Source organism: Berghia stephanieae, chromosome 2 (assembly GCF_034508935.2).
Source record: "Berghia stephanieae isolate SIO BIC M18660-M18661 chromosome 2, UCSD_Bste_1.3, whole genome shotgun sequence".
NCBI lineage: Eukaryota > Metazoa > Mollusca > Gastropoda > Nudibranchia > Aeolidiidae > Berghia > Berghia stephanieae.
This window is the reverse complement of record NC_088361.1, coordinates 122,022,365-122,036,582: the sequence shown is the minus strand read 5'-3', so window position 1 is coordinate 122,036,582 and position 14,218 is coordinate 122,022,365. Positions and strand designations below refer to the sequence as shown.

At 36.6% G+C, this 14,218-nt stretch overlaps 1 protein-coding gene across 3 annotated transcripts in view; it reads right to left on the bottom strand.

The window, feature by feature from the left end:
- LOC144966466 (spermine oxidase-like) overlaps nt 1-7,866 on the bottom strand; it is a 37,793-nt gene extending 29,927 nt beyond the window's left edge. For 2 of the 3 annotated variants that reach the window (XM_078903038.1, XM_078903042.1), the window contains exon 1: nt 4,118-4,250. Coding sequence is in view for 1 of the 3 variants with exons in the window: in XM_078903035.1 (XP_078759161.1) it covers nt 7,649-7,659 (11 nt within the window). In the remaining 2 variants the exon portion in view is untranslated. Of the gene's footprint in view, nt 1-4,117; nt 4,251-7,648 lie in introns of those variants that run through there. The other variant, XM_078903035.1, reaches the window with a different exon arrangement.
- Between the last annotated feature and the right edge of the window lie 6,352 nt (nt 7,867-14,218).

The following is a 14,218-nucleotide window of genomic DNA, read 5'->3' as shown; positions in this document are numbered from 1 at the left end:
TATTGTTGTCTCACTAGACGACGAACTCCCCGATAACTGCATCTGTACCTTGTTGTAAATAGGTACACGATTTTTTTTTTTCGGAAGTAATGCCCTTCTCCCGTCTGCATGTGTAACGAATGCTGTAATATAGATAAATCGCGTTTAAAGAAAACAAAATAACAAAATGAAAAAAAAAAAAAAAGCATTTTTGCTGTAACGTTTTCTACTAAGGATATTATACAAGGAAAAACCCTATGGACCGGATTATGGACACCTGTATATTTTATAAAATTTTTCAAAAGTTACTTTGACGTTATTTTAATCACTAAAAGATTTCACATGACAATCTGACATTGTGTACTTAGTGAAACGTGGCTTTGACATTACGTCTTGGGTTTTTTTTAACCAGTTAACTGCCGTGATCTTGAAAAAAAAAATCGCATTTAAAAATTTGACCAGAAAACTCATCCTTCAATTATCGATCGATTTAAGTAACCCCTATCTTGACAAAAAACTCTCAAACCTGAGGTTTCGCGAAGTCTCAGGTTTGACAGTTTTTGCCAAGATGAGGGTCGTATAAATCGATCGATAATTGAAGGGCAATTTTTTTTAATACGAGTTTTTCCAGAGTATGGCAATGGCAGTTAACTGGTTAATGACAGCAAACATCCGATTTTTGAAAAATAATGGGAAGCCCACCTGTCCTTAATACCCTCATCCATCGGCCAGCGACAATGCCTTATCGCCTCTTCATTTTATAAGCCGATGTAATATCTGAACTTGGATTTTTGATGTCATGTCCAGCTGCTACAAACTGGTCAGTTTCTATCTGAGTTTATCTCTCTCTTTGTGTGTGTGTGTGTGTGTGTGTGTGTGTGTGTGTGTATGTGTGTGTGTGTAAAATTCGGGGAATAATATGTCAGAAAATTGTAAATAAATCGCAAAGGGCAGCTCTCCAGACGCGAGAGATTTGTGTTAGAGGAAAAGATAAAGAGCTCTTCAACGGTCAGGTCAGCAAGATCAAAACTGTGTTGTACTGATGATGATGATGATGATGATGATGATGATGATGATGATGATGATGATGATGATGATGATTACAATGAGCATTTAATTTTTTCAACATATGTGAACACTTCTCTCTTTCTAATATATTTTACCGATAAGGTGTCTCATCTTGTCAACAACAAAAAATGGCCCTGAAAAATTCTGGTCCTGACGTTGTGTCCGTGGGTGATGTAATTTTCACACATTACCAAACTCGACTCAAGCGTGAATCAACACCTGACTACAGGCAATAACGGATACTGTAAAAGTACAAATAGGACGGGTAACACTGTTACCTACAGGCGACTGGCACTGTATTATATGGAAATGTGGTTCCATATGGCCTTCTGAAGGAACGAATGAAGCATTGTGAAGTACTTTGAGAATGGTAAATTCGTGAAAAAGCGATATAAAATGTTCATATTCTTTTTGTTTATCTATCCTAGACCTAGGAATATCCAAGTTGCAAAACGGAACGTGGGTGCGTGGAACCAGCAGGGTTCTTTCCTAAGGACGGCCGCTCCTCGCGATCATCTGGATTTTCCCAATTTGAACGTCTCCGTCTGTTGATCGGACACCAAGAGTAAAAGTTACAGTTACAATATGTTTGATACCAATGTGCGGCTATGTGGTCTAGTGGTATGACACTCGCTTTCGGATTGGAAGGTCCTGGGTTCGAGTCCCGCTCTGAGCGGCGCAAAGGCTCTTTACTCACATTCTCTCACTGTATTCGGATGTTAAACGAGTACTTGGCAGTAAACAGCGTTGTCTCTGTCCGAAAAAAAAAATTGTAATATCGCCTAACAGGCGCCATGTCTCGTCCTACATGTTAAGTGTTGCCGTTGGCAACCCCTTGTAAAGCGCTTTGAGTATGTTTAATGGATACTGCGCTATATCAATGCTCATTTATTATTATTATTATTATTATTATTATTATTATTATTATTATTATTATTATTATTATTATTATTATTATTATTATTATTATTATCATTAAATATATGTTGCGATCCATAGCCTCAAACATGTCGGGATGATTTAAATGTTAAAAATTTAGTCTAAAAAATATGAAAGTTGGTTGGTTATGTTTACATTGAGTGTATGCGTCTAACACGTGATTGATTAGTGACTTAACTAATTTTGCTCACTCTTACGGGACAGTTGTTTTCGTATTTATTGTGGCTTATAGTTTTCAACCGGTTGTGTAATTTGCGAGTCGAACTCATAGAAACCATCAAGCCAAAGGGCATGATCTATATTACATTTCCATGTGCTCGAGGTCATTGGTCACATTGCAAAGTGTGCTCAAAATGACCCACATAGTGAAAAGTGTTCACAGTTTGAGAAATATCCAACGTTACAATTGGTCATTTTGCTCAGCATGATTCATGGGTATGTTTACAACTTTCATAAACAAAGCAGCGTGTTTAGATATATTGAGAAATGTCCAATCGTTGTACAGCAACAAATCATGTGATCGATGACTAGGTTGGACGAAGACATGAATATAGATCGCTCCCATTGAACTGTGTGAGTAGTCCTCATTTGAGTAAGTAGTTACATATTGCGTTGGACACAATCAGTGAGAAATGCATTCTCCGGTTTGACGCAATAGGTCACCACTTAATATAGATAGTTCGAAGATGACGTCACACGGGTCTTTGTTATTGTTTTTTGCCAGCCGCGTTTATGAGTAATGCTCACTGAACTGTATTTACCCGACTATAAACGTTCATGGATACACACAGTTTTGTGTGTTGGTCCGTTATACTTCCGGATGGCAATGTTATGAGCTTCTTAGCCAAGCGCATACTATCTATATCAACATTAAGATTTCAGGAAATTAGAAATTCATATTTATTCTATTTTTTTTTTTTTTCAATTTCAATTATGGATTTAGGCGGGGGCTGCGAAGAATAATCGATTTTTTTCCCTCGGTTTCTTAATCACAGTCTTAATCTACAATAATATGTTGATCGAGGTTATCAGTAAGTAATCAGCACACGCCGTGTTTGATACATTGTCATTGACATCTTTATATCTAGATGATGCTGGTTTGATATCAAGAATGTTATCTCTACATGAAACATTTGTTGAAATTTGAAATATGTCTAATTAAAAATAAAATCCGCCATTGAGAGTTGGAATAATAAACAAGGTATCAGAAGGAAAAAAATCGCATTGTACACTTTTGACATCTATATTCTTAACTGGAATTAAATGTACAATAAATTTGTTCTCAGTACCAACAGCTTGAAAGGAGGTTGTAGGAGCACAGAGAAGAGGAGTAAGGGGAGGCAGCCGCGACTTATATATATATTAATATAATATAGTCTTAGTAAGCGATGGGGGCAATGTCCATTATTGAAAATGTATGTTATCTCGTTCAATGATGATAATGATAAAGATGATGACGATTATAATGCGAAATGGCCAAGTAGATAAGGAATTGCATCGAATCCCGTTTTATAAAAAATTTCATTAAGCAGAAATCTTAGCCACTATCGCTGACTTTGTGGCGCTCCCCCCATACGATGATGATGATGAATAAAAATAAAGTGATTTTTTTTCTCTTATTTGTTAATAATAATATAATAATATTAATAATAATAATAATATTACTATTATTGTCGTTGTTGTTTTCGTTATTATTATTATTATTATTAATATTATTATTTTTATTATTATTATCATTATTATTATTACTATTATTATTGTTGTTTTTGTTATGATTATTATTATTATAACTGAGTATTTCGATCGACGTGAGTGAGATCACATATAGATAGTATGCTCTTGGCAAAGAAGCTCATAACATTGCCATCCGGAAGTATAACAGACCAACACACAAAACTGTGTGTATCCATGAACGTTTATAGTCGGGTTAATACAGTTCAGTGAGCATTACTCATAAATGCGGATGGCAAAAAACAATAACAAAGACCTGAGTGACGTTATCTTCGAACTATCTATAGAGACGACAAACAGCGTTTTATTGTTTAAGTCGCGGGACGTTTAAAGTTACGAGATTATTTACAAATTATTCAGCAAAAATGAGCTACACGATAATTGATGTTCAATCACTCACCCTTCAGTTATATCCGTGATAAAACGTTTCTAGATAAAAACGTATGGTTTATTGAGTCTATCGAAATGAGACCACCATAAGGATTATTTCACTCTTGAGTCTCAATGAAAGTTATGTGGCTGCGTGTGCCGCGTGTTTCGGTCAGCGTGTAGAGTAGCATTGTGTGTCAGGATTGTTGGTCGTGTTATGCTTAAAATGCCAAAGTTGGCATCCGAGATTGACCTGTGTTGAATGTGAGGAAAAAAGACACAATGTTTCAATATTTCTCTTGATAATCAATAAATTAGTTAAACCCATATGCTTAATGAGAATTACCCATCAACAATGTGTCTAAATGTACAATGAAGAAAAAGCTATGACGTCATGAATTTTTTAGGGAGAATTTGGCATTAAAAATTACTAAATTGGCAATTCGGATTTGTTCGCGTGTCAACGATTGCAACTTGCAATGCAAACTCAAAGCGCAATGTTGTGTGTTGTACCTAACTCAGGGTGGAATGTGTGTGTGTGGATACGCTGTGTGTGTGTGTGTGTGTGTGTGTGTGTGTGTGTGTGTGTGTGTTTTCCGTGTGGTATAGATGCGTAGGTGTGGGTGTATGTATTTGGGGACACGTTTGTGTACGTTGTTAGTACCCATTAATGGTCAGTTTGCCTGAAGCCTGGGATCGCGAATCTCGGACCTCATAGAAGTAGAAGACCCTGGTGAAAACACAAATGAAAGAGTGATAAAGAAGAGGCTTCGGATGGGAACGAAACAGAAACAAGAAAGTATGTGTGTTTGTGAATGTTAGTCAGCTGTTCGTGGCTATTAATTCGGCCATTAACCTTTGTCTACTTACTTCACGCCGCGATCAACAATCCATTCAATATCTCTTTATATCTTTATTTGGTAACCTACTTACGTCTCACCATATTATTTTCATTGCGCCCACGTCGTCATTTTATGGCTCACATGTGGCCAAATTCAACCATAGAGTAGTTTATTTCCTCCATGGACTAAATTTAATAAACAATATTTAGTCGTGGTCAAGCGATTCTCTAACATGGACAATTTTTGCCAACTTGGACACGCACGAAGCCATCTGGCAGCCCTGGTGCTTTGCTCCAATGAGCTTACCTGTTCTTGTTGCGTCATTATATTTTATCCGAAAGGCGATTGTCTGTTTAAAAATCTACACCTGCATTTGCACGCACATTCCTCCCATCAAATAAAGTATCTGGGGGGGGGGGGGGGTGTATAACTATAAGAGACATCAAATTATTACATGGCACTAGACGGTTGGTCGCTGACTCTGAAAATTAAGATTGTGATTATGTTAGTTTTGCCAGCCAAAGCAAGTGAGTAGTGAGTCACACCCTAGAAAGATGAGAGCTAACGTAGCTCCTCTTTCCAGGGTCACACTATCAACGGCCTTCTGATGGGTACAATATAGATACAAGATAGTGTGTGCGTGTGTGTGTGTGTGTGTGTGTGTGTGTGTCGTGTGTGTGTCAGTCAGCTGTTCGTGATATTAATTGGGCATTAAGTCTACTTAGTACACGTCGCTTTCAACAATCCATTCAATATCTCTCACATCTTTATTAGGTAACCTACTTACGTCTCGTCTTTGTTGTCATTTTTTCATTGCGCCCACGTCGTCATGTGGCCAAATTTCGGTTTGTGACCAAACCATAGAGTAGTTTATTTCCCCCATGGACAAAATAAACAATATTTGTTGTGGTCAAGCGATTCTCTAACATGGCCAATTTTTGCCAACTTGGACACGCACTTTGCTCCAAGGAGCTTACCTGTTCTTGTTGCGTCATTATATTTTATCCGAAGCCGAAAGGCGATTATCTGTTTAAAACTCAGTGCTTGTGCAAATGGTGTAGGCTTGGAATAAGCACACTGAAACTGACTAAGTAGACCGTTGTTCACCTTCGTGACTTTTTGTTACGTCGGAGTGTCGGTTTGTACTTCAAGTACAAATTATAACAAAATGTCTAGCCGCACTTCAAATACCTATGTAAAAGATTTAGGTAGAAGTCGAGTAAACGGATATAAAAATAAAGTGAGTAGATATGACTCATATATAGATAGAATGCGCTTGGCCAAGGAGTTCACAACATTGCCATCCGGAAGTATAATGGACCAACACACAAACTCTGTGTAACCATGAACTTTTATAGTCTGGTTAATGCAGTTTAGTGAGAACAACTCACAAACGCGGATGGCAAAAACAATAACAAAGGCCTGAGTGACGTTATCTTCGAACTATCTATATATGGGAACAACACACACACACACACACACACAAAACGCAATGGCGGGGAGTGTGTGTTTGTGTGTGCGTGGGGGGGGGGGGGTAGAAGGGGAGATGGCACAATTTCCCAATGAATGAATGTTTTTTAGGCTAATTGGTTTATCCTTGGCCGACTAACCTAATGATAATCTATTTCTTTGAGAGGGAGCAGTAGGAAGAGGGGGGGGGGGGGAGTGTTTTCGTTCACCGGTTCAGTCCTTCAAGTCTTCACTTTTTTATGACTGTTGAAACGTAAGCATCGGTATGAGTAGAAAGAAAATCATATTATGCTCTCTCTCTCTCTCTCTCTCTCTCTCTCTCTCTCTCTCTCTCTCTCTCTCTCTCTCTCTCTCTCTCTCTCTCTCTCTCTTTCTTGCGTCTTTCTCATATTTTTTACATTTTATCTCTAATTTCCTATCTCCCTCCTTCTGTCTCTTCATTTGTATTATCCTCTATTCATCTCGCTATTCTTCCTCTCTTTCATTCATTCACACCCTCTCTCTTTCTCCCTTTGTCCCTCTCTCTCTCTCTCTCTCTCTCTCTCTCTCTCTCTCTCTCTCTCTCTCTCTCTCTCTCTTTTTTTTTTTTTTTCTTTCTGTATTTTTCTCTCTCTCTCTCTCTCTCTCTCTCTCTCTCTCTCTCTCTCTTTCTTCCTATCTATCTACCTACCTACCTACCTACCCACCCACCCACCCACCCACCCACCTACCTACCTATCTACCTACCTACCTATCTATCTATCTATCTATCTATCTCCTAATTCTCTTTCAGTTTTCCCCTTTCATTTTCTCTACTTTTCCCTTTACATATTTTACACACACTCTCTCTCTCTCTTCTTCATTGTTCTTCACGCCTCTCTCTCTCTCTCTCTCTCTCTCTCTCTCTCTCTCTCTCTCTCTCTCTCTCTCTCTCTCTCTCTCTCTCTCTCTCTTTCTTTTTTTCTATATTTCAATTTCTCTCTAACTTACTCACTCTCTCTTCCATTTCTTTCTCTTTTGTCCATCCATACCACCCATTCCATTTATCCTTCTCTCTCTCTCTCTCTCTCTCTCTCTCTCTCTCTCTCTCTCTCTCTCTCTCTCTTTTCTTTCTTTCTTTTCCTCTCTCTCTCCTCTCTCTCCTCTCTCTCTCTCTCTCTCTCTCTCTCTCTCTCTCTCTCTCTCTCTCTCTCTCTCTCTCTTTTTTTTTTTTTTTTAATTTAATATTTTTTTTTTTTTACGTGGTTTGAATTTTTAAGAGGTGTACTCACGTAATTAGCATTTCCGGTGGGCCTGTGTACAGTATCCGTATGGATCGTGATACACATCAGTGCATTGAGACGTGTTAATATCATTTTAAAAACATGACAACATCGATTAATTAGACAATCATATAAAATGTATTCCTATGAATATCAACGGTGATAGTCAATATTTAATTGAATGAATAGAAAATGCAAACTCAACACACCACGTACCCACAACAAAAACATAGCATAACATAACAAGTTGAACTGCCGTGTGTGCGGGACTGGGATTCTTATTTATAGCATCATGGGGCTCTGCTCGGTGAATGATTTGTGTAATATTCTTATTGATTATTAATATCCATTTAAGCAAAAAGAATATCACTAAAATCTATATTTATTGTTATTTTCTTCACCCGCGTGTTTTAATTACAACAAAATTGTTCTTCCAATGATAAAACCGATAATATGATTTTAATTGCTCCAAAGTAAGGCCTCAAAGTGTGCAAAACTAAATAATTTGTCGGCCTGACCTATTTATTTAAGCGATAAAGAATATTAGTTGTTTGTGGGGGGAGGTGGATAACCGTAGTTTTAAAATAGAGGAAAACATTCTTTTGTATAAAATTATTGTAAGGCGGTGTGTCGCGAGTCGCTCCCCATACCCCACCCTCACCGCACTCAATCTCGCCTCGCGAGCCGTCTGTCTGGGATCATACAGTATCTATCTATCTATCTATCTATCTATCTATCTATCTATCTATCTATCTATCTATCTATCTATCTATCTATCTATCTATCTACCTATCTATCCATCTATCTATCTATTTATCTATCTATCTATCTATCTATCTATCTATCTATCTATCTACATATATCTATCTTTCTATCTATAAATCTCTGTCTGCGTGTGTCTCAATAGTGTTCCATCTTGGATATTGTGAATATTGTGTCAAATACTCCTTGCACCTTCTTAGACCCATTATCGCATTTAAAAAAGGAAAAGAAATATATTAAACAAAACTAAAATTAACAAAAGGGGGCAACGACACCGAGACACACCGCAGTCCGCGACAAACATAAATTATAACCAACCCCCCCCCCCCTTTTTTTTTTTTTTTTTTTTTTTTAAAGAGAAAGCACTTTCTGGTCGCCTATACAATTTAGAGCTACCAACTACCAACCATAGGCTAGAAGAATTAAAATATATTCGGCTGACTTTAAAAGTTTTAGTAGCTTGCTATGGCAAAAGGCTTCAACAGTCGTGACGTCACTTCCTTCGTAAGGACGCATTGTAACTTAGTAACTGGTTTTGAACAATGGCGGGTGCCCTGATGAAATGCTTCTTCGACGAGCATGAAAGTGTACCCAGAGGAGAAAAACATTATAAATCTGATCATGTGAAGAATTTCTAGCCAGCATGAAGAATAAAAAGTACCAATTTTCTTTGTTTAGAACCAAGCTGCTGGTTGCTGGGCAGACGTGACATCAGACTACTGATTCCTATTATGGTAATGATTAGAGATCCGGGGGCGGTGGCGGTGGTGGTGGTGGTAGAGGTGGATACCATTGTGGTAGTGTTTGTGACGGTAATAGCAGTGATGTTGTTCTTGTTTTGGTGATGATGTAGTGGTGATAGTTGAGGCGCTCTGTCGGTGATGATAATAAATATAATGCTGCTGCAACGGCGATGTTGATTGTGATGATTATTGTGATGATGTTTTGTGTGGTCTTGTGGTACGACAATTCCCTTGGGACTTCCCTACTTCGAGTCCCGCTCTGGAGCGGTACAAATTTGAGTTTTGGAAAAGGCTCTTTACTCACATTCTCTCACCGAACCAGGTGTAAATGAGTAGCTGGAAGATAACGACGTTGTTTTCTTCGAAAAAATATATGCCATAGGCGCCATGTCGGTGCTGATGGCTTGGGTCCACGTATGAAGTGATTTTATCAAATATCAGGGGAAATTGCACTGTATAATTTAAGTTTTTATTACGATCACGATGGGGCTGAGGTGGTGGTTATGATGATGTTCGTGTTGGCAGTGGTTGATTATCTGGCAATGGTAATGGGAGTAATGATGTTGCGTAGCTATAAACGGAACGAAATTGCCGCCACTCGGTTTTTTGTTAGGAAGTGGTTATTCAGTATCTGATACTGAATAGTGCTTTGCCACTATTCAGTATCCACAAGGAACTCTTTTTTATAGAGAGAGTGAAAAGTGCGACAATCTCGGTCGAACTACTGACCTACTTCCAGATTGAACACGTGCAGTAACTGACAGCCCGATTCAAAGTTGTAAAAATATTTTGATCGTAATTTTTTAATTTCTGCTATAGTGCAATTAACATAGTTCAAAATATCAAAGTAAGAGTGGTATTCAAATGCATTTTTAAATATCTAAATACACATGATTAAATGTCACTAAATGTTCAGTGACACCATGGCTTGGTGGAAATAAGCTGTTTGACTCTGAGCTTAAGGTTCGAGAGTTCAAATCCCGGCAGGGATAACTTTTTTTTTTTTTTTCCCCAATATTTTAAAAATTCCTTCTGTCTATTGATATTTTTTAAACTTTTGTTTTAATAATTTTATTTGCTAGTAGTATGCTTTAATGTTGATATTATACTATTGTTCTTTTATTATTATTATTATTATTATTATTATTATTATTATTATTATTATTATTATTATTATTATTATTATTATTATTATTATTATTATTATTATTATTATTATTATTATTATTATTATTATTTCTACTTACTTACAATTATTATTATTATTATTATTGTTGTTGTTGTAATTGTCATCATCATCATTTTATGATTATTATTTTTTTTAATCAAGTAGTTCGAGTAATTTAATCAGTTATCGATTTATTACGAATATCTTTTATGTGTTATAATCTCGTTGTTGTTTTTCATTGATGTGCTCTTCTATTGTTTATTACCTTTTAAAATCTTGCTTTTTTTGTTTGTCTCATTTGTTGTTGTTGTTGTTTGTTGTTGTTATTGTTTGTTTGTTTGTTTGTTTGGTCATCTAAGACAAACCCGATTCATTATAAATATGTGGCCAGACTTTCTGCCATTATTAATTGAGCGATGTACTTCCGTGAATTAATTGCCGTATTATATTAAAATTTACGTTTATAATAATAATAATAATAAATAATAATAATAATAATAATAATAATAATAATAATAATAATAATAATAAATAATAATAATAATAATTAATAATTAATAATAATAATAATAATAATAATAATAATAATATAATAATAATAATAATAATAATAATAATATAATAATAAATATAATAATAATAATAATAATAATAATAATAATAATAATAATAATAATAATAATAATAATAATAATAATAATAATAATAATAATAATAATATAATAATAATAATAATAATAATAATATATATAATAATAATAATAATAATAATAATAATTAATAATAATAATAATAATAATAATAATAAAATAAATAATAATAATAATAATAAAATAATAATAATAATAATAATAATAAATAATAATAATAATAATATAATAATAATAATAATAATAATAATAATAATAATAATAATAATAAATAATAATAATAATAATAATAATAATAATAATAATAAATAATATAATAATATAATAATAATAATAATAATAATAATAATAAATAATAATAATAATAATAATAATAATGATTTAAATAGATATACTGAATATTAGACTACAATTGACATCTATTTTCTGAATACAGGTGGTATTTTTAGGGGTGTTTCTTTTTTTACGAAACCTGCCAAAACACGCCGAACCCCGACAAAGTTATGGGAAGTCGGTAGCAGTGGGGAGTGAACCTGGGACTCAGGGAGGTGTACACCATTGGGGAGTGAACCTGGGACTGGGTTTCGTAAAAAAAGCAATTACTTTTTTATGAAACCCGACAATATCCCACAAAGTTATGGAAAGGAAGTAGGCAACAGTGGGGGAGTGAACCCGAGACTCAGGGAAGTGTAGACTATTGGGGAGTAAACCTAAGTCTATGGTTTTTCGGTGGGTTTTGTAAAAAAGTAATTGCTTCATTCTCGTCTAGTACCCAACTCCCATAGTCCGGCTTCATTTCCCACTAGTATCTATCTTCCATAGTCCCAGGTTCATTTCCACTGATAACCTCTTCTCACAGTCCCAGGTTCACTCCCAACCAGTGTGCACTTCCCTGAATCCCGGTTCATTGCCCAATGGTGCCCCCTTCTCATAACTTTTGGCAATTTCAGTAGGTTTCGAAATAAAAGTACATTCTGAGCTCACTGTCCACTGGTACCAGCCTCTCGCAGTCCCAGGTTCAATCCTCATCGGTGTCCAAATCCCAGATTCAATCCCCACTGCTGCCTACTTCCCATAACTTTGTCGGGTTGTGGCGGGCTTCGTAAAAAGTAATTCCCCCTCCCCCTTGGTATTGCTTTTTTACAAAATCCAGAGTCCCAGGTTCACTCCCCACAAGTGTACTTCCCTGAATCTCAAGATCATCCCCCACTGTTGCCTACTTCAATAACTTTGTCGGATATTGCCAGGTTTCGTTGGATTTCGTAAAAAAGTAATTGCTTTTATATGAAACTCGCTGAAAAACACCAAAAACCAGAGTCTCAGGTTCACTCCCCACTGGTGTACACTTCCCTGAGTCTCAGGTTCACTCCCCACTGTTGCCTACTTCCCACAACTTTGTCGGATATTGCCTGGTTTCGTAAAAAATTAATTGCTTTTATGTGAAACTCGCTGAAACCCGCCAAAAACCAGAGTCTCAGGTTCACTCCCCACTGGTGTGCACTTCCATGAATCTCAGGTTCACTCCCCACTGTTGCCTACTTCCCATAACTTTGTCGGATATTGCCGGGTTTCTAAAAAAAAGTAATTGCTTTTATGTGAAACTCCCTGAAACCAGCCGAAAACCAAAGTCTCAGGTTTACTCCCCACGGGTGTACACTTCCCTGAGTCTCAGGTTCACTCCCCACTGTTGCCTACTTCCCATAACTTTGTCGGATATTGCCGGGTTTCGTGAAAAAGTGAATGCTTTTATGTGAAACTCGCTGAAACTCGCCGAAAACTATAGTCTCAGGTTCACTCCTTACTGGTGTACACTTCCCTTAGTCTCAGGTTCACTCCCCATTATTTGCCTACTTCCCATAACTTTGCCCCATTTTGTTGGGATTTGGTGCATTTTGTAAACAAAAAGTAATTGCTTTTTTTTTCAAAACCCGCCGAAACCCAGTCCCAGGTTCACTCCCCACTAGTGTGCACTTCCCCGAATCTCAAGTTCACTCCCCATCACTGTTGCCTACTACCCATAATTTTCTCGGATATTGCCAGGTTTCGTCAGGTTTCGTAAAAAATTAATTGCTTTTATATGAAACTAGCTGAAGCCCGCCGAAAACCATAGTCTCAGGTTCACTCCCACTGGTGTACACTTCATTGAGTCCCAGGTTCACTCCCACGCTTTGCCTCCTTTCCACAACTTTGCCGCCTTTTGTCGGGTTTCGTAAAAATGTAATTCCCCCCCCCCCCCCATATTGTTATTGCTTTTTTACAAAACCCAGAGTCCCAGGTTCACTCCCCACTGGTGTACACTTCCCTGAATCTCAGGTTCATCCTCTCCTCCCCCCCCCCCCTACACACACACACACACACACACACACACACACACACACACACGCTGCTGCCTACATCTCATAACTTTGTCGGATATTGCCAGGTGTCGTCGTGTTTCGTAAAAAAGTAATTGCTTTTTATTTGAAAACCCGCCGAAACCCAGTCCCAGGTTCACTCCCCACTGGTGTACACTTCTCTGAGTCCCATATTCACTCCCACAGCTGCCCTCTTCCCATAACTTTGTCAGGTTTCGGGAAAAAAAACACCGTATTATAGTGCAAAACCACTATTCAGTGTCAGATACTGAATAGTGCAAAACCGCTATTCAGTATCTGATACTGAATAGTGCAAAACCACTATTCAGTATCAGATACTGAATAGTGCAAAACCACTATTCAGTATCAGATACTGAATAGTGCTAGCCTTTTTGTTATTTCTAGACAGCCATTTTAATTATTAGTTATAACTTAATTAATTCTGTCTATCAGATTTGATATAAACTTTTAAGGTTACACATAATTCTGTGTGTTGATACGTTATATATCTGGCTGGTGGATGTTGTGATTATTTTAACTAAACGCATAGCATCAATAGTTCTGATTTTAGTCTAGATGTACAAATTATGATGTGTTGACGACGGTGGTAGTGATGACGCTTTCATGGTGATGGTAATTCGTTTTTATTTGTAATAGGTTGAGTTGGGAATTATTATCTGTGGTGTTGGGGGTGTTTGAAAAGATGAGAATGCTGAGTGGCGCTGCATTGTGAAGCGTTTTGAGCACGTTTAGTGGACATTGTGCTTTATCAATGTTCAATTTAAGTTTAGTACAAAATCCTTTCAAAATAATATTCACGCATTTCTATCAGTCGGATAAAATACAATATATCGTCATACTTGGCAGGTCTGTATTATTGCATTTACCTTATGTAGCTCCTT